This window comes from Terrapene carolina, unplaced genomic scaffold (genome assembly GCF_002925995.2).
Source record: "Terrapene carolina triunguis isolate 2854851 unplaced genomic scaffold, T_m_triunguis-2.0 Scaffold42, whole genome shotgun sequence".
NCBI lineage: Eukaryota > Metazoa > Chordata > Testudines > Emydidae > Terrapene > Terrapene triunguis.
The window spans coordinates 5,322,093-5,340,509 of record NW_020664393.1 but is presented as its reverse complement, the minus strand read 5'-3'; the positions used below and the strand labels follow the sequence as shown (position 1 = coordinate 5,340,509).

At 44.3% G+C, this 18,417-nt stretch overlaps 1 protein-coding gene across 1 annotated transcript in view; it reads right to left on the bottom strand.

Moving 5' to 3' along the window:
- AK9 (adenylate kinase 9) overlaps positions 1 to 18,417 on the bottom strand; it is a 177,920-nt gene that overhangs the window by 67,839 nt on the left and 91,664 nt on the right. Inside the window, exons 22-26 of the mRNA XM_026656149.1 lie at positions 8,472 to 8,564; positions 7,722 to 7,928; positions 6,601 to 6,725; positions 3,605 to 3,817; positions 2,654 to 2,944 (exon numbers count right to left, since the gene is read on the bottom strand). Coding sequence (XP_026511934.1) covers positions 2,654 to 2,944; positions 3,605 to 3,817; positions 6,601 to 6,725; positions 7,722 to 7,928; positions 8,472 to 8,564 — 929 coding nt within the window. The remainder of the gene's footprint in view (positions 1 to 2,653; positions 2,945 to 3,604; positions 3,818 to 6,600; positions 6,726 to 7,721; positions 7,929 to 8,471; positions 8,565 to 18,417) is intronic.

Genomic DNA, 18,417 nt, shown 5'->3' with positions numbered 1-18,417 from the left:
ACATCTGTTAGTCTTTAAGGTGCCACAGGACTCTTTGTTGCTTTTTACAGATCCAGACTAACACGGCTACCCCTCTGATACAAGACACCTAAAGTGGAGTATCCATAGGGTCATGCCTCGAAGAAGAAAGGTGCCTTCCACTACAACTACCTCTCTAGCTAATTAAAGGGATAATGCTGACATGCTCTGAAGAGATTACCATCTAGACCTCCTTAGCTGGAAGGATGGTGGGGAGTTAGTAAAGATTTATTTCATGTTAGGTACCAAATAAACTCCATGAATTATACTTGATGCATAATACCGAACTGTGGCTTGAAGAGTTTTCATTATACTTTACATTGTTAACGGGTAAGGAGGAAACCAGCTGAGTTTTACTCACAGTCCTGGTCCTTCCCCTGTAAATGGCTCTGGTCAGCGGCTGCAGCCTGTCTGCCTTCTTGCAGCCAGGCTCTCCTCCATGTTCCCCCCTACCAGACCTCTCTTTTAAGCAGGTCCTCCATAGGGAGCATGCCTGGCAGCTGCTGAGGGGCTGGGCTTTCTTGAACCAATACTGCTTCACCATTCCTTTAACCTTAGTATGGTATCTGTAAACCCCATCACACATGCTCAAAGGCAACAGAATGTCACTCTATGGTTCAGAGGGCTACACTGGAACCAGAGACAATGAGGGCAGTAGAGACACTGAAAAGTATAGGATGGCCACTCATGTATTCCCTGAATACCAGATATTCTCGTACTTCTGGGAAAAGCGTGACCTCGCCCCTGCCGGCATGACCTCACTTACATGGCGCATGTAAAGTCACATCACATAGGGGATGCCATTTTTAAGAGTGTGCTGCTCCACCCCACTGATGTGACCTTATACCAGGAGTGGGCAAACTTTTTGGGCCAAGGGCCACATCTGGGTGGGGAAATTGTATGCAGGGCCGGGGCAGGGGATTGGGGTGCGGGAGGGAGTGTGGGGTGTGGGAGTGGGTGTGGTGTGCAGGAAGGGGCTCAGGGCAAGGGATTGGGGCAGAGGAGAGGTGTATGAAGGGGCTCAGGGAAGGGGGTTAGGGTGCAGGAGGGGTGCATAGTTCAGGGGGCTCAGGGCAGGGGTGCAGGAGGGGTGCGGACTGCGGGGGGGGGCTCAGGGCAGGGGGTTGGGGTGCACAGGGGTGCAGGGTGAAGCAGGGAGCTCAGGGCAGGAGGGGTGCAGGGTGTACGAGGGGGCTCAGGGAAGGGAGTTGGGGTGCAAGGTGCAGGCAGGGGGCTTAGGGCAGGGAGTTGGGGGGCGGGATGCAGGCGGGGTTTGGGCTCCGGCCTGGCACCTCTTACCTAAAGCGGCTCTGGGGTGGCAGCGGCCCCGTGCTGCTCCAGGAAGTGCTGCGGTCCCTTGCCGCGCCTCCAAGTACCTCCCTCGAAGCTCCCATTGGCCATGGTTCCCCGTTCCCGGCCAATGGGAGCTGCGGGGGGGCGGTGCCTGGAGGCAAGGGCAATGCACGGAGCCCTCTGCCCTCCCGCCCAGGGGCCGCAGGAAAGTGGTGCCGTCCGCTTCTGAGAGCGGTGCGGGGCCCGCAGTGCCACAGGGGCAATCCTGCAGGCCGGATCCAAAGCCCTGAGGGGCCGGATCCGGCCCACAAGCCGTAGTTTGCCCACCCCTGCCTTATACACACGGTGCATGCAATGTCACACCACATAAGGAGCACCATTTTTAAGAGCATACCGTCCTGCTCTATCTGCGTGAATTTGTGTACACTATGCATGTGAGGTCATGACGGAGGGGGCAAAGCGTTGTGCCCTTAAAAATGGCATCAGCTGTCCAATACTAGACAAAACACTTCAGTTGTCTTAGTGCCAGACAGGGGACAAATCACCCCAAAAGAGGACTGTCCAGTTCAAAACTGGATGAATGGCCTTCCTAGCAAAAGTGGAGGGGAAAAGAGGGCACTGCGGGGAGCAGGAGGCAGATTTAGGGGATATAAGGGAATGTAGGGGGAGTCAAAAGCAGGGGGAGGTAGAGTGGGAGAGTGCTGCCCAGTCTCAGGCAGAGAAGTTGGGGGGGGGGGGAGGAGGAGGAGGGGGGAAGATCAGGGAAGTGTTGCTTTTTTCAAAAAGCTAAACCAACCCCCTATTGTTTTTACTGTGACATTATTGTTTATATGAATGATTGATATACATTTTTGCATAGAAACACTCATTATAGGATCATTTTTGGAATATTATGAATGCTTTCAACATTTAACTTTATTTTGAAATATGTAATGAAGGGAAGTTACATTACACTGTGCAGCCGAAGGATTCTGGTTACTAGTTAGCTGCCCATTAGCTAAAATTGATTAGTTTTAAAAACTGAACATTTTTGTCTAAGACCGCTTCTCCTGACGCATTCCTCTGCACCCTGTTCAGCTAAATTCAGAAAGCAGAAGTTAACATAAAGTTCTTTACTATAGTCCTAAAAAGTAATAAGTTCTCTGAGCAAGTGTGAATCATGGTGCATTAAACAGATCAATGGTTCTCAAACTATTTACCACCCCGCCTTCTTTTATCAAAGGAAATAAATTAGGAGGGGAGGGAGTCAAGACAGTAATAGGAAATGGATGGTAGTTCTTGGGGTTGGCAATACTGAGTATTTGGCCTCTAAAAAGAGGATACTACTGCTTACTATTATTACCTCTTTATTTTTGTTACTTTCATTTTCATGTGCACTTTCACTTTCAGTTTCTGTATTAGTCTGAGAGGAGTCTCCCAATTCCTGAAAGAGAGCTTCCATGTCAATCTGCTCTTCCTCAGGTTCCTCGTCAAATTCAAGTCCAACTCTCTTTTCAGTTTTGGGCATGATCATTTCCTGTAGACGTTCTTCGAACTGAATATGGAAAATTCCTAATTTGTCAGCTAGCCATCGGCCACAGATAGTTTTACCTGCTCCATGTGTGCCCAGCAGGCACAGTCTTAAGGGAGGAGCCTGTCAGAAAGAATTAAGAATACTTTTATAACAATTTCTACACTTGGGTGCACTTAAGTTACGGTTGTATAGACCTCGTTGAATTAATTCTAAATTTCAGGGCCTCTAATATAAAAAAGTACCCTCAAAAGAAGCATAAGCACACATGCATTTTGCATTTCAATGTTTAAAACTACAGTGAATTACATATACAGTAGATAAAAACCTGTACATTAACTCCTTTCCCTTCTGCCCCTCTATTTCACCCTTTTTATTCTTCTTATTTCAACCTCCCACCCTGTCCCATCCTCCTCTGACCCCTATTTCACTTATGAGAAGTGAGTTAATAACAATAATTAATGAACAAAAAACTATTTTAACAGAGCCATCGAAATGTGTATATGTCTTACTGAGTAAGCATGTGATATTATTGTAAATCTTTGTCCTGCCCTTCCCTTCCCCCTTTGTTCATAACCTTTACTTATTGGGTTGGCCCTACATTTAGATTGTAAACTCATTGGGGAAGGGGCACATCTTCCTTGTTTCTGTGAAGTGCCTAGCACACTTGTAGCAACACAAAAATAAGAACAACAAAAATAATTGTAATGGAGGATGGAAAATGATGTGTAATATCAACCCCTTATTAGCAATCTATTTTAAATAGTTCTAAATTTTTCTCACTTGTAATGGTTCCTTGTGAGCAACATACTCCTCAGGGTTCTCCAAAAACTTTTCTCTGGACTCAGGACTTGAAAAATAGTAAAATTTTTCTCGATATATAGCTCCATGTTCAGCAATCCCTGGGAAAAGGACAAAGTTCTCCTTCAGACTCACTGGACAAAAGTGTTTGGTGTCTCCCATGTGTCTCTTCTTTTCATTAATTTTATCTTCATCCTGGAAATACACAATGGTTTTAGAGAAAACTGTCAAGAAGTCTTTGGATCAAGTAGAAAAACATTATATATAAAATATTTTGAACACATACTTCCCATTTCAAGTGCATTATAGTACATTACTTTCAGAGATGATGATGAAGCAAAGCCCGAGATTTAAACACTCCCTTGAACTCTAGGGCATTTGAAATCCAGATCCAATCCAAACTTTACATCTTACACTCATTCCTAATTACAAATGTTTGAATACAGGGTACTCTAAATACTTACTGCTAAATTTAAAAACTAGCTCCCAAACAATCTCCAAATTTGTGTGTGCAAATTTTGCATATGTACCAATTTGTATACTCAATTCAGGTAATTGCTTATCTACTTGAATATATGTGGAATTATGAGTAACTATGTGAATGCACATGTAATATATACATGTACAAATTTGTGAGGGCAAGGTAATGTTATGCTGGAAGGTATTAATGAAGCAGATCTTTGACCTATAGACAATCTAACTAAATCTGATGGGTATGCTATGCACCCTTTTTTCAGGCTAAATGGAAAGAAGGAGCAATTAAATGCCCCTTTATGTGGTGACAGCTGGAAACTAGGAGGCTACTGCACAAGACACTGGGCCATATGGCAAAGCCTGAGCAGAGAAACTGTGTGCTCCGAGGGGTTTCCCTGGGACTAATTGCAAATGTAGAGACTAAGGTATTGTTTTTGCAAGCTAAATGTGTGTCAGAGAAGAAGAACTACAGACAGTGGGAGAAGCAGTTGTGAATATAGCCTTAAGAGGGAGCCGAGAGACAATGCTCTGTGGGGCGGCGGACTACTCGGGAAGGCAGGCCTGAAAATTGTAAGCAAGGAAACTTGCCAGTTGTTTAGGGTTACCATTCGTCCGGATTCTGCCGGACATGTCCGGCTTTTTTGAGTTAAAAATAGCGTCCGGGGGGAATTCCTAAATGTCCGGATTTCCCCCCAATGCAGACAGCACGTGGCTGACAGGGCAGCTGGCCAGATCGTGCCACTTGCATGGGGCTCCGAGAGCCAGAGCCCCTCCTCCGCTTCCCCCGCCTCTTCCCTGCAGCTTGAAATCACTCCCCTCCTCTCGCTCTCTCCCTCCCCCTCCCTGCATTCACAGATCGCCGGCCGGCCGTTCACATCGGGCCTCCGGCAGTCTGGAGCTCCTCCCCCTGTTCCCCCCTCCCCTGCTGCCGAGCGCGCTGCTCTGCAGCACTCTGTTCTGAGCAGCACGGTAAGGGGGCCGGAGAAGGGGCAGGGAGGTTCTGGAGAGGGCAGTCAAGAGACAGGGAGCAGGGTTGGATGGGTCGGGAGTTCGGGGGGGGGCTGTCTGGGGGTTGGGGGGTGTAAGGTTTTGGGCAGTCAGGGTACAGGTAGGGGGTAGGGTCCTGGGGGGCATTTAGGGTGGGGGATCTCAGGAGGGGGCAGTTAGGGGACAAGGAACAGGGAGGCTTAGGTAGGGGGTGGGGTTCTGGAGGGCAGTTAGGAGCAGGGGTCCCAGGAGGGGGCAGTCAGGGGACAGGGAGCAGAGGGGTTTAGATGGGTCGGGAGTTCTGGGGTGGGGCTGTCAGGGGGTGGGGAGTGGTTGGATGGGGCGTGGGAGTCCCTGGTGTCTGTCTGGGGGTGGGGGTGTGGATAAGGGTTGGGGCAGTCAGGGGACAGGTAGGGGGTAGGGTCCTAGGGGGCCAGTTAGGATGGGGGGAAGGTCTCAGGAGGGGGCAGTCAGGGGACAAGGAGCAGGGAGGCTTAGGTAGGGGGTGGAGTCCTGGGGGGCAGTTAGGGGCAGGGGTCCCAGGAGGGGGCAGTCAGGGGAGAAGGAGTGGGGGGGAGGGTTGGGGGTTCTGAGGAGGGCGGGAAGTGGGAGGGAGTGGAAGGGGCAGGGGCGGGGCTAGGGCAGGACGGGGGCGGGGCTAGGGCGGGGCTCCTCCCATCCTCTTTTTTGATTGTTGAAATATGGTAACCCTACAGTTGTTGTTTCTACTGTGTTCAGGGAAACAGGACTTCCTATACATTCTCTGTAAATAAACAGGATTGCACCAAAGAAATACCTGACTTACACCATCAATTTCTCCTCCTAACAAACACAAAAATGGCAAGGCTCTGAAAACTGGCTAACCTCTTAGGCCAAAAGGGGCAACAGAAATAAACTACTTTAAATGTGGCCCTTAACAATACTGCCAAAATATCTTATAAAATAGTTGGTGGCTCTGAAAACATAAATAAACAGTAAGGCAGGCACTCCCCTATATAATTAGCAGAATATGACTGGTTGCTATATAGCATTGGAATAATACAGGGAAAAGGAATCATACTTATACTTAGCACTCACATAGCATTTCATGTCTTCAAGAGCTGATCAGACAGAAGGCAGAATTTCCCACAACTTCTAGCTTATGCAAAATATACAGGTCCACCACAAAAGCAGCTACAGAAAGTCATTCAGAAATTAGGACTGATGGTGGATCTGCATGCTGGTATGCACCCACCCCATCATTTGGCAATACTGGCTATGCACACTCTCCTTACAAGCACAGAATATTTTTCTCTCTGTTGGAATAACACCATTGCCAGTCAGAATACAGGAGTACAATGAAATTGCTTAGGCAATTTATGAGTGTACACATTCTGTGGATGTTTTTATGGGAATGATGAATTTGGATCAAAAATATTTAGGCACACAGCTTAATAAATCTGCTTTGTCTGAGGTTAAACGCAAACCCATAATGAGTCAAAGTAAAATGATAAACTAACGAAGCCAATATTGCTCACTTCATCATTTTCTTCTTGCTCTTCCTCTTCTAATTCTTCATCAGCCTCCCCTTCTGCCTGCAAATCGTCTGCTTCTTCATCTAGATCTTCTGCAGATATTTCCCAACCATAATATTTAAAAGGTTCTGAAAAAGTTACCATTTTTTCATTTCAATTATTGTGAAAAAAAGTGTTCAAGTCATACTTATGTTTTTATTTCTGTGCCCCCTGAAAGTATACAAAACATGCAAGGCCACAAATAAATCATGCCAGGTATGTTTTTCCATTTTTTTTGTCCTTGAAAACACATAACACATCTCGTACTCAGAGTACATATTGTTTTCTTGACAAAATGAACGTCCTCTTGTTTGTATTGTAAATAAAGATGCAATAGTATTTTTAACAGGAACTTGCTATTACACAGGGATTAGAAGTAAAACTGAAGAGAACTGCATTACTGTTTGTAATAACTATTTTTATGTTTAATTTTGGGAAAATTAACAAGAAACAAGGATCAGTCAAATTTTATCTGTCAGAATAAATGAATTTGTAATTGATGTGGGTTAATCAAACACTTGAACCAGATTTATATCAGAGGTTTATTATTATTATTTATCTAGCACTCATAAATGCGCTAGACACCTCAGCGCACACAGAGAAGAAATGGTCCTGTTACTAAATGTTTACTGCAGATGGATGGACCCTTACATTCATTCAGAGCCCTATTGACTTTAATAGAATTTACACACAAGTGGACCCTTATATGAGGTGTGTCACACAGGACATGTGTGCACACACAGGACAGCTGTGTGTGTCCTGTTGCAGTATTCTGGCATAAATAGCCAAAGCAAAAATGGTGGGCAAGGGATGTAAAAGGAAAATGTTTAAGAAGCTGTTATGTACACATTTTCATTATTTCTTTTATATAAATTGTTCACCTCTTCCCATGTGTCTTGGTGCTTAACCTGCTTGCTATCCCCCTTCTAATTCCCAGTTCCTCCATTGAACACAATAAGCCCTTCCTTCCACTCCACAACACAGATTTAGGACTAAGTAAAACAACAACAAACCCCTCTCATTTTCACACTATAACTTCCTCACTATGCAGGTCAAATGTGAAACTTATGAACAGCATTACTTACTTTCCATCACCAGGACAATTTGATTAAGCAGTGTTTCTGGAGTTTGCTCAGCAATCTCTAAAACAGCAGTCTGAATTAAAGATGAATCACTGATTCCTGGCTCTAGTATTTGCCAGTCGTGCATGAATAGCTTAATCTTCTCTTTAAATGGCTCTATTTCTGGTACATCTGGGAAACCATCCTCTGGAAACTCAGGTAACATGATTTCTGAGCAAATCAAAATGATTTTGAGAAGAAAATGCATCTTTAAAGATTTTGCATTTAAAAAGTTATCCTATCATACTTTATAAAAATAATTTTAACTTCCCTTAAATCTATGTGGCAGTTTTGACATATTCTGCCTCTTTACATGATTTACTCTTTTAAGCACAAATTTCTTTTATTGTTGTTTTAGAAGCACATTTTGCAGTGCCAAGTTCATTACATTGGGTTGCTGTATATTGATACTTCTCAAAATAGACAAGGAGACAGAACGAGATCCAATTAATTAAATTTGCATGGGGTTCTTTAATTACATAGCATACATATTTGAAACCATGACATTTTTCATTACATTTCTGCAAAACAAAAAAAATGTACATGTAATTAAAAAGACTGATGCATTCATCTACAAACAATTTTTGGCAGCTTAAGGAAATTGTCATGCATCAAATAGAATATACCAGTGTTGGAAGGAACATATTATACAAAGGAAAGAAAGCTGGATTATATTTGCTTGAAAGAGAAAACAGGAAAGATTTCATGTCTAACCTGGTTCAGGTTTAGGTTCCACAACCCCTTTGGTGCGGTCAGGTTGTACCTGAGGTATTACTTCTGTTTCAAGTGGAGGTTTGTCTCCTGATTCTATAAGCACAAATACAATTAATTCAACTACTACTACTAACTTCTATTTCTCCCGCACCTTCCATGTGAGGGTTTTAAAATGATTTACAGACATGAATGAATTAAGCTTCCTAACACTCCTGTGAGTAGAGGAGTTGAAGAGATGGATGGCATCTTGAAAGACAACATAAAGATATTTCAAAACCAAGATCTTCAAAGATCAGAAGTCCAGAGCTGCCGAGAAAAAGGACAGTTACCTGTTCCGTAACTGGCGTTCTTCGAGATGTGTTGCTCCTGTCTATTCCACAGTAGGTGTGCGTGCTCGCCACGTGCACCGGTGCCGGAAGTTTTTCCCTTAGCAGCATCCGTATTGGGGGAGCACCGCTGCAACCCCTAGAGTGGTGCCGACACATCGCGCTATAAAGGGGTGCCGACACATCGCGTGCTCCCCCCACCCTCAGTTCCTTCTTGCCGCCAGTGAAGGTAGTCAGAACTTGTGCTCCAGCTTTGCTGCAGCAATTGTAGCCTTAGTAGTATCCAGCTTTCCCTGAAGTTACTTGTTGAACTTTTCTCTGTTACTGCTGGGCTTGGGGCATGCCCCGTGGCCCAGGCTTCAAGTCATGCAACTCTTGTCCCAATCCTATGCCCAGAAGCGATCCACAAACTCAGTGTCTTCGCTGTCTGGGCGAGGCCCACATTAGTGAGAAGTGTAAAATTTGCTGCTTCTTCAAGCCCCGAACAAAGAGGGAGCGTGAGATCCGACTCCCCCGCTACGGATGCTGCTAAGGGAAAAACTTCCGGCACCGGTGCACGTGGCGAGCACGCACACCTACTGTGGAATACACAGGAGCAATCACTCGAAGAAGAACAGTGAATTTGCAAACAAAAATAAAGAAGCACCTTAATATAGACACCAAGGAGCTGAAGCACAACATCAAAGAACCAAATGACAGGTTCTGAAGCACTGCAAACACTCAGCACTGCTGAAGCAAAGTGTTGAGGAAAAAATCCTAAAGTACCTAACCCAGTAATTCTCAAAAAGATTAGGACTGGAATCTTTTGAGAACTATTATTACCTATGCAACTATGGCATACAGAAATTAAGGTCCACATTTTTTAAAGTAGCCTTTGATTTGGATGTCTCAGTTTTTGGGTGCCCAATTCTGGATACCTAAGGCCTGATTTTCAGAGATTGTGAGCACACAAACACTCCAGTTAAAATAAGAGGGAACTCTGGGTGCTCAACACCTTTGAAATCACATTCTATTTGTCCAGAGAATTGGAACCTAAGTGACACACCCAAGATCACAAACTAAATCTGTGGCACAGCTGGAATACAAAATCCATCTCTTCTGACGGTCAAGTCCCAATCATGTGCTTCAACCACTAAACCATGCTTCCTCTAAGAGAAAGGAACTGATCTTACCAATTATTCATTACCATAGATGTATTGGAATCCTGTTGAAATTATTATTATTTATGCAGGGTATCACCACAACACTAATTTAACTATAAATTCCTTATTAAATCCAAAGGCTGAATGGTATTTATACAATTGCTCTAAACATGACTAAAAAGCCTAAATAATAACCAATTTACTATATCCAAACAGTAACAGAACATTTATAAGCATTTGATCAAGATATGTACAAACAGGCTAAACCAGGGGTGCCTAGACTACTATTGGTCAGCTCCAACTTGGTCAGGCCAGTATTAGCAATGAAATCTTTAAGAGTTTACTTTTTTATACCCTTTAACAAACAAGTAATGCCATTAACAATTCTCAGAACATACCTAAGGCCAGATGAAGGAGTTTCTTATATAGCAGTAGTTTACTGCACCTGGTACCCAGCTAACCATGTTTTAATTCTATTACTTTAGCCCAAACCTTAAATAACGCTAGTATTTTGAAGGGTCACCACAAATTTAACACAACTTTATGCAAGACCCATCTTCCATAAAGTAGATCTCAGTTATATCATATCCACAACATAAGCATATTTCCATAAACAATATGGCGTGCAACGTCACAGTATGTATTTAGAAATTCTACATAGTATTCCCTGCATTTGCTATAGAGAGGTGCAAAAAACAACTCCATCTCAAGTCTTCTTTCTCATGATTTCATTCTTTCTGGTTCCATGCTTGGGGTCTATTGTTCATGCTAATATCCCAACTCAATTTAAAAACATAGTTCACCCAAATCTAATGTAGGCCTTTATTCCTACAAATTCATTTAGAGGTGATCTGTTATGTCCTCAGAAGTGATTTGGTCATAAATAAATAAATAAATAAATAAATAATAATAAACAAAAATAAGAATTTGCCACAGTAATTACATAAATTATGTATTACTATATATACATTCAAAAATACAGAAACAAGCATTAGAGGGCCACTGGCAACTTAAAAGAACAAACACATCATTTTCACCCTTACTTATATTATTAATAACAACTTAGAAATCTCAAAGTGAAATCTTGTAAAACTGGAGAATTACAAATCAAATGTGAAAAACAACTTGTTTTCAAATGCTAATTCCTATGCAGATGAAGGTAGTTTGTTGAAGTGCAAAAAACAACTCCACCCCCCCTGGGCACTAGCAGGGATTTAGGGGAACAGGACCCTCACTGTACCCCAAGCTGGCTGGCCACACACCCTTATCACTAGGCATATTGACAGTCCAACACCATAGCACCGAAAGATTCATATTCTGGCCTTCTGTGGGTGTACAGGGGGTAGGAGACTCCCTGAGTGAAATCATGGCCCAATTAAAGTCGATGCTCTAGCTCAGTCCTCTAGCACATCCACAAACAGGCAGCCAGAATATAACCCTTAGTATTCAAATATTTTTACTTCATAATACCCAAAGCAATTGCTCTTCATTTCATTTTAAATGCTTAATGGATGTGGGGAGGAAGAGAATTTTGTGAGATTACAGCATTTTATTTTCTACTTCATTTTCCCTTTCCCTCAAAAAAGTCTGATATAGTAGAAACACGGTGGGTGAGGTAACATCTTTTATTTGACCCAATTTCTGTTGTAGAGAGAGAGAGAGAGAGAGAGACAATCTTTTGAACTTAGACCGAGCTCTTCTTCAGGTCAGATATTATCTCACCCACCTTGTGTGTCTATGGGACCGACACAGCTACAACAACAGATTATATAGTAGAAGTCATTCTCCTTCCCTCAAAAGTCTAGAAGAGTTCGGTTCAGAACTGAATGTCACTCCTTCACTTAAGGGTTGATGAAGAACGCCACAAGTACTACAGGTAATGTTTTTCAGACATACCAGTCACTTAGGGCCTAAGTCTTATTGAAAGTCAATAGGCTCCTAAATCATGTATGTGTTTTTGAAAATTTTATCCTTCCTCCATATCTGAGGCTGAAAGGAGAGGTTACTTATTTGTACAGTAAGATAAAGGAGGGATTACTTACCTGTAGAGGAACTGTCCCACCACAGTATGTGCACACACCTGTGCACTCTGTACTGGAGACTGCAAACCAGTGTCAGCAAGTCCATGCCTGTGCAGAGAAGCTTCTTGTAAAGCTTCAGGTAAAACACTGTCACAGTGTTGTCTGTGAGAACAAATAGGCGTTTCCCCTGACAGGAGATAGGAAGGCCTCACAGGCTAGGAAGACGACCCTTAGTTCTCTGATGTTTATATGTAGAGAGAGATCCCTTGAGGACCACAAACCCTAAGCAGGGCCGGCTCCAGGGTTTTGGCCGCCCCAAGCAGCCAAACAAACAAACAAAAAAAGCCGCTATCGCGATCTGCGGCAGCAATTCGGCGGGAGGTCCTTCGCTTCGAGCAGGAGTGAGGGACCGTCCGCCGAATTGCCGCCGAACAACTGGATGTGCCGCCCCTCTCCGAAGTGGCCGCCCCAAGCACCTGCTTGGTAAGCTGGTGCCTGGAGCCGGCCCTGACCCTAAGTTTGGAGGGGACTCAGATGAACACCCTTCCCCCCATCCCAAGGCAGATGAGTTCATCACCAAGGTCAGGAAAGATTGAGGGCAGACAAAAGGAATGCCCATACAAACATTAAGTGAGTCTGTCCACCAATCTAGAGAAATCAATACTCAAGATGGCACACTGAAGACAAAGTTCAGATGGTGACAGCTCAGCTAATAAGCAGTCTGGAATACCTATGTGCATGAGGCCATATGCCCCAAAAGCCTCCTACAATTTCAAGCTGTTGTGTTTGGGTGAGCCTTGAGATCTGCAACAAGAGATCAAATTGTCTGGAACCTCGAGTTTGGAAGGAAAGCTCTGGCTTGAGTAGAGTCCAATACTACTTCTATAAATCCTATCCTCTGAACTGGACAAAGGGTAGATTTGTCTGAGTTAACATAAGAACAGCCATACTGGGTCAGACCAAAGGTCCATCCAGCCCAGTATCCTGTCTACTGACAGTGGCCAATGCCAGGTGCCCCAGAGGGAGTGAACCTAACAGGTATTGATCAAGTGATCTCTCTCCTGCCATCCATCTCCACCCTCTGTCAAACAGAGGCTAGGGACACCATTCCTTACCCATCCTAGCTAATAGCCATTAATGGACTTAACCTCCATGAATTTATCTAGTTCTCTTTTAAACCCTGTTATAGTCCTAGCCTTCACAACCTCCTCAGGCAAGGAGTTCCACAGGTTGACTGTGTGCTGTGTGAAGAAGAACTTCCTTTTATTTGTTTTAAACCTGCTGCCCATTAATTTCATTTGGTGGCCCCTAGTTCTTATATTATGGGAACAAGTAAATAACTTTTCCTTATTCACTTTCTCCACACCACTCATGATTTTATATACCTCTATCATATCTCCCCTTAGTCTCCTCTTTTCCAAGCTGAAAAGTCCTAGCCTCTTTAATCTCTCCTCATATGGGACCCATTCCAAACCCATAATCATTTTAGTTGCCCTTTTCTGAACTTTTTCTAATGCCAGTATAACTTTTTTTGAGATGAGGAGACCACATCTGTATGCAGTATTCATATATAAGGGCAATAAGATATTCTCCGTCTTATTCTCTATCACTTTTTGAATGATTCCTAACATCCTGTTTGCTTTTTTGACTGCCGCTGCACACTGCGTGGACGTCTTCAGAGAACTATCCACAATGACTCCAAGATCTCTTTCCTGATTAGTTGTAGCTAAATTAGCCCCCATCATATTGTATATATAGTTGGGGTTATTTTTTCCAATGTGCATTATTTTAAATTTATCCACATTACATTTCATTTGCCATTTTGTTGCCCAATCACTTAGTTTTGTGAGATCTTTTTGAAGTTCTTCACAGTCTGCTTTGGTCTTAACTATCTTGAGCAGTTTAGTATCATCTGCAAACTTTGCCACCTCACTGTTTACCCCTTTCTCCAGATCATTTATGAATAAGTTGAATAGGATTGGTCCTAGGACTGACCCTTGGGGAACACCACTAGTTACCCCTCTCCATTCTGAAAATTTACCATTTATTCCTACCTTTGTTCCCTGTCTTTTAACCAGTTCTCAATCCATGAAAGGATCTTCCCTCTTATCCCATGACAACTTAATTTACGTGAGAGCCTTTGGTGAGGGACCTTGTCAAAGGCTTTCTGGAAATCTAAGTACACTATATCCACTGGATCCCCCTTGTCCACATGTTTGTTGAACCCTTCAAAGAACTCTAATAGATTATTAAGACATAATTTCCCTTTACAGAAACCATGTTGACTTTTGCCCAACAATTTATGTTCTTCTATGTGTCTGACAATTTTATTCTTTACTATTGTTTCAACTAATTTGCCCGGTAGTGACGTTAGACTTACTGGTCTGTAATTGCCAGGATCACCTCTAGAGCCCTTTTTAAATATTGGCGTTACATTAGCTATCTTCCAGTCGTTGGGTACAGAAGCCGATTTAAAGGACAGGTTACAAACCATAGTTAATAGTTCCGCAATTTCACAGTTGAGTTCTTTCAGAACTCTTGGGTGAATGCCATCTGGTCCCGGTGACTTGTTACTGTTAAGTTTATCAGTTAATTCCAAAACATCCTCTAGTGACACTTCAATCTGTGACAATTCCTCAGATTTGTCACCTACAAAGGATGGCTCAGGTTTGGGAATCTCCCTAACATCCTCAGCCGTGAAGACTGAAGCAAAGAATTCATTTAGTTTCTCCACAATGACTTTATCATCTTTAAGTGCTCCTTTTGTATCTCGATTGTCCAGGGGCCCCACTGGTTGTTTAGCAGGCTTCCTGCTTCTGATGTACTTAAAAAACATTTTGTTATTACTTTGAGTTTTTGGCTAGCTGTTCTTCAAACTCCTTTTGATCAGTAGACCTAGATCTTTGAAAGTTGATTGGATGAGATGTATTCTGGAGACTACCTAAGCTCTGGACTGGTCTTTGACCAACCAGTCATCCAGGTAAGGGTAGATTTGTATTCCCAGTCTTCTCAGGAAAGCAGCTATCACTGACATATGTTTTGTGAAAACCCAAGGAGTGCTGACAGGCCAAAAGGCAGCACGGTGAACTGGCAATGAGAGTGCTTCACCATGAACCTGAAATACTTTCTGTGACCTTGATAATTTAGTCACATGAAAGTAGGTGCCTTTTAAATTGAGGGCAGAATACCAATCTCCAGGATAGAGTGAGGGAGTAATGGAAGCCAGGGTGACCAGGCGAAACTTTATCTCTTTTAGATATCTGTTGAGTAGTGCATGTCTAAAATTGGTCTGAGACTTCCCTATGCTTTTGGGATCAGGAAATAGTGGGAATAGAACCCCTTCCCTCTGAGACACTGCAGAACCTCCTCTATGGCTCCTACCCAAAGGACAGAGACTGAACCTCCTGGAGGAAAAGCTCCTCATGAAGATGGCCCCTAAAGAGGGATGGGGATGGAGGCATAGACACAAATTGGAGGGTATATCTCATGTCCACAGTGCTTAATGCCCAACGGTCCAAGGGAATTCCTGACCAAGCACTGAAGAAATGGGAAAGGTGGCTTGTGAATATGGGGAAGATGGAAACTGGCATCCTGGAAACTGGCATAGTGTCCTCTAGTGCCCTATCAAAATGCCTGTTTAGCACCCTGTGGGTGTCTAGATGGAACTGGCATTGATGCAGATGCAAAAGGAGGAGGTGGTCTGTGTCTATAACCCTTACTCTTCTTTCTCTGCAAGTCCTGATAAGGAGCAGGGGCAGAGTAATGGTAGGTCTGCTGTGGGCAGAAATATTTTCTGGACAGGGCCAGAATATAGTATCATCGGGGGAGTGGGAGTGGTGAAATAGCCCCTTCAGAGACTGCCTGATAGGAGTAGGAAGAGGTCAGCACAGGCTGAGGCTCCTCCTCCTCCATTAGCTGTCCTCCTGAACTGCCTCTTGATGCTCTGTACTGGGCCTGGTACCAGGCTCAAGAACAGGAAGTGCCTGGCGAGTAGACTACCCATGCCTCTCCAAAAACACAAAACAGGAACACCTCATGTACAACCCAGAAATGTAGGGGAAAAAAGACCAGGACACCAGTGGGCCCCAGTAACCCTCTAGCCACATACTTGATGGTACTCCTGCTGGAGGGTCCCTAGCAGGCTACTAGTGCCTTGGAGAGTAGCGAGACCGGCTCTGAGGCTGGGAAACATAGGAGCCAATCTACAATTCAGAAGAGGATGACTCTCCCATTGCTGACCAAGGGGGAGCTGCTCCTGACAGTGCCAGATGCAGATGCCAAGTTGGAGAAGGACATAGAGCAGCCAACATTTCAGGCTTCCCTTTGGATGATAGCCTCGGGCATGAAGTCTGAGGTCATGGAGGTTGTGGTACTGAGTGCTACCCTGATGCTGATGGCACCCCTCTGTCTGTTGGTACCGAGAGCATGGTCTCCTGCACTGCCAGAGACACCTGTACCAAAAGGCACAGCTGATCTCTCACTGCTGAAAACGCCTACGGCATGGTCGGTACCAAGATCGTCTCAGGATGGTATGATACTGCAGATATGGAAGGTACTCCCTCAGGCCCCAGACTTGATGGTACTTGCCTCAGTGCCAGAGCAAACATTGCTGGCTTCTGCGGTGCCAGAGAAGAGGAATGCTAGGGTTTTGACTGCAGTCCAGTCTTACCCCTATGCCTAGAGGATTCAGTGCTAGCAAGCTTCCTCTCTCGGTGGTCGCCGTAGCGGTCTTACGCCTCTTCTTAGGCACTGCAGAGAGCAATTTGTGCCAGGTCTTGGGCAACATAGGCGGTGCACTCCTAACTGATGCCCAGGCACTCCTTGAATATGACCTTCCCGTAAACACTACAAGCACCTTGAGTGTGGGTCGCTCATGGCCATTGGCCTAGTCCTAGTGCAAGAGACACAGGGTTTGAAGTACAATGACGAAGGCATCCCTCGGCACCAAGAAACAGAATAACCCCAAACTAGGCCCAAAAAAGAAACTAGTGCAAGGTTCTCTGCTTGCAGATGGGTGAGTTAGTCCTGCGGGTTGCAGGGCCTCGGGGAGCCGCTGGTTGGCATGCAGTCCACCCCTTCCATCATCTGCAAAGGGGTTGGATGGATTTGGGGGAGGAAGAGAGGCAAGATAGTCTGAGCAAACTGTCATGACTGGGACGTGGGTGGTCATACCTAGTGGTCAGAGTAGGAGTTGGGAAACAAGCCCAGTCAGGTACCAGGAGGTCAAAGTCTGAGACAGACCTGAGGGCAGACCAAGAGTCAGGCGTCAGGAGGCAGGCAGGGTCAGGTTACTAAGGAATTGGGGTTGGGCACCAGGTTACAGACAGCAATCGAATACTGAAGTTGAGGACAAACCAGAGTCAGAAGCCAGAGTCACGGGTCTATTGCAAGCAGGGTCTGGAGCAAAGGCAGGCAGGCAGTATGTGCTGTTGCTCAGACAGCTCTCCTTCATGGCTTCCTGTTTTAAGTACTGGTACTGGTCAATCAGTGGGCTGTGAGGGGCCACCACTCAGGTCCTGCTAAGTGGTACACCCTGTAGGAGTCCATCCTAAGCCTGCAGTGGTGATGTGGTGGCATCAGCAGCCCAGAACTCCCATGGTTCCAGCCCTGCAGTTGCTTACACACATAGAACATATATCATTTCGATAGACAAAACAAAACACCTCATAAAATGGTATATATTTACAGAGGGACATATTAAAGAGAGGAGAAAAAAGGAGGCATATATTTTCTTATGCAAGAAAAGGGAAAAGATTATTTATTGGACAATTCTAACCTGATTCAAGTTTAGGTTCAGGTTTTTGAACCTCACTGGAATCAGACTGTTCCTGAGATATTTGTTTTGTTTCAAGGTGACTCTCTGATTCTACCATTTCTGTGAACAAAACATAAAAAAACTGTAATTTGCTACTATATATGAATTAGGATATGCTATTCACAGAAAAGCTAGAGAAAACAGATATTTTCTAAGACATTAGAATATATTTACAACAGGAAAAAAACAGGAGTGGTTTAAGAGTAAATGGGCCTAAAATCCAAACACTTGAGTCCACCTCCCAGACTTACCTTTACACTCAATTTCACCTACCAGTTCCCCCAACCTTCCAAGTTGTTCTACCCCCACCCAGTTTTCTTTACCATAGGGGTGCTAGGATAGGATCTGTCCCCAACTCCCCTCACATAGCTCTGCAGCCTTACAGGGAATGAATAGTCCCCTTGGAAGACTCTGTCTCGTGTTCCTATGCTCTCTGCCTTCTTGAACACGGTTACTGAACACGGTTACCATAGAGACAGGCAGTCCTAGACGGAGACAAGCTTAGTCATGGCCAGAGAGAACACAGACTAGTGAAAGGGAACAGGAGGAGTTTGCAAGATAACAACTTACTCTCAGAAAGAGAAAGTTACTCACCCTGAGGAGTAACTGTTGTTCTTGAGATGGGTGTCCCTTTGGGTGCTC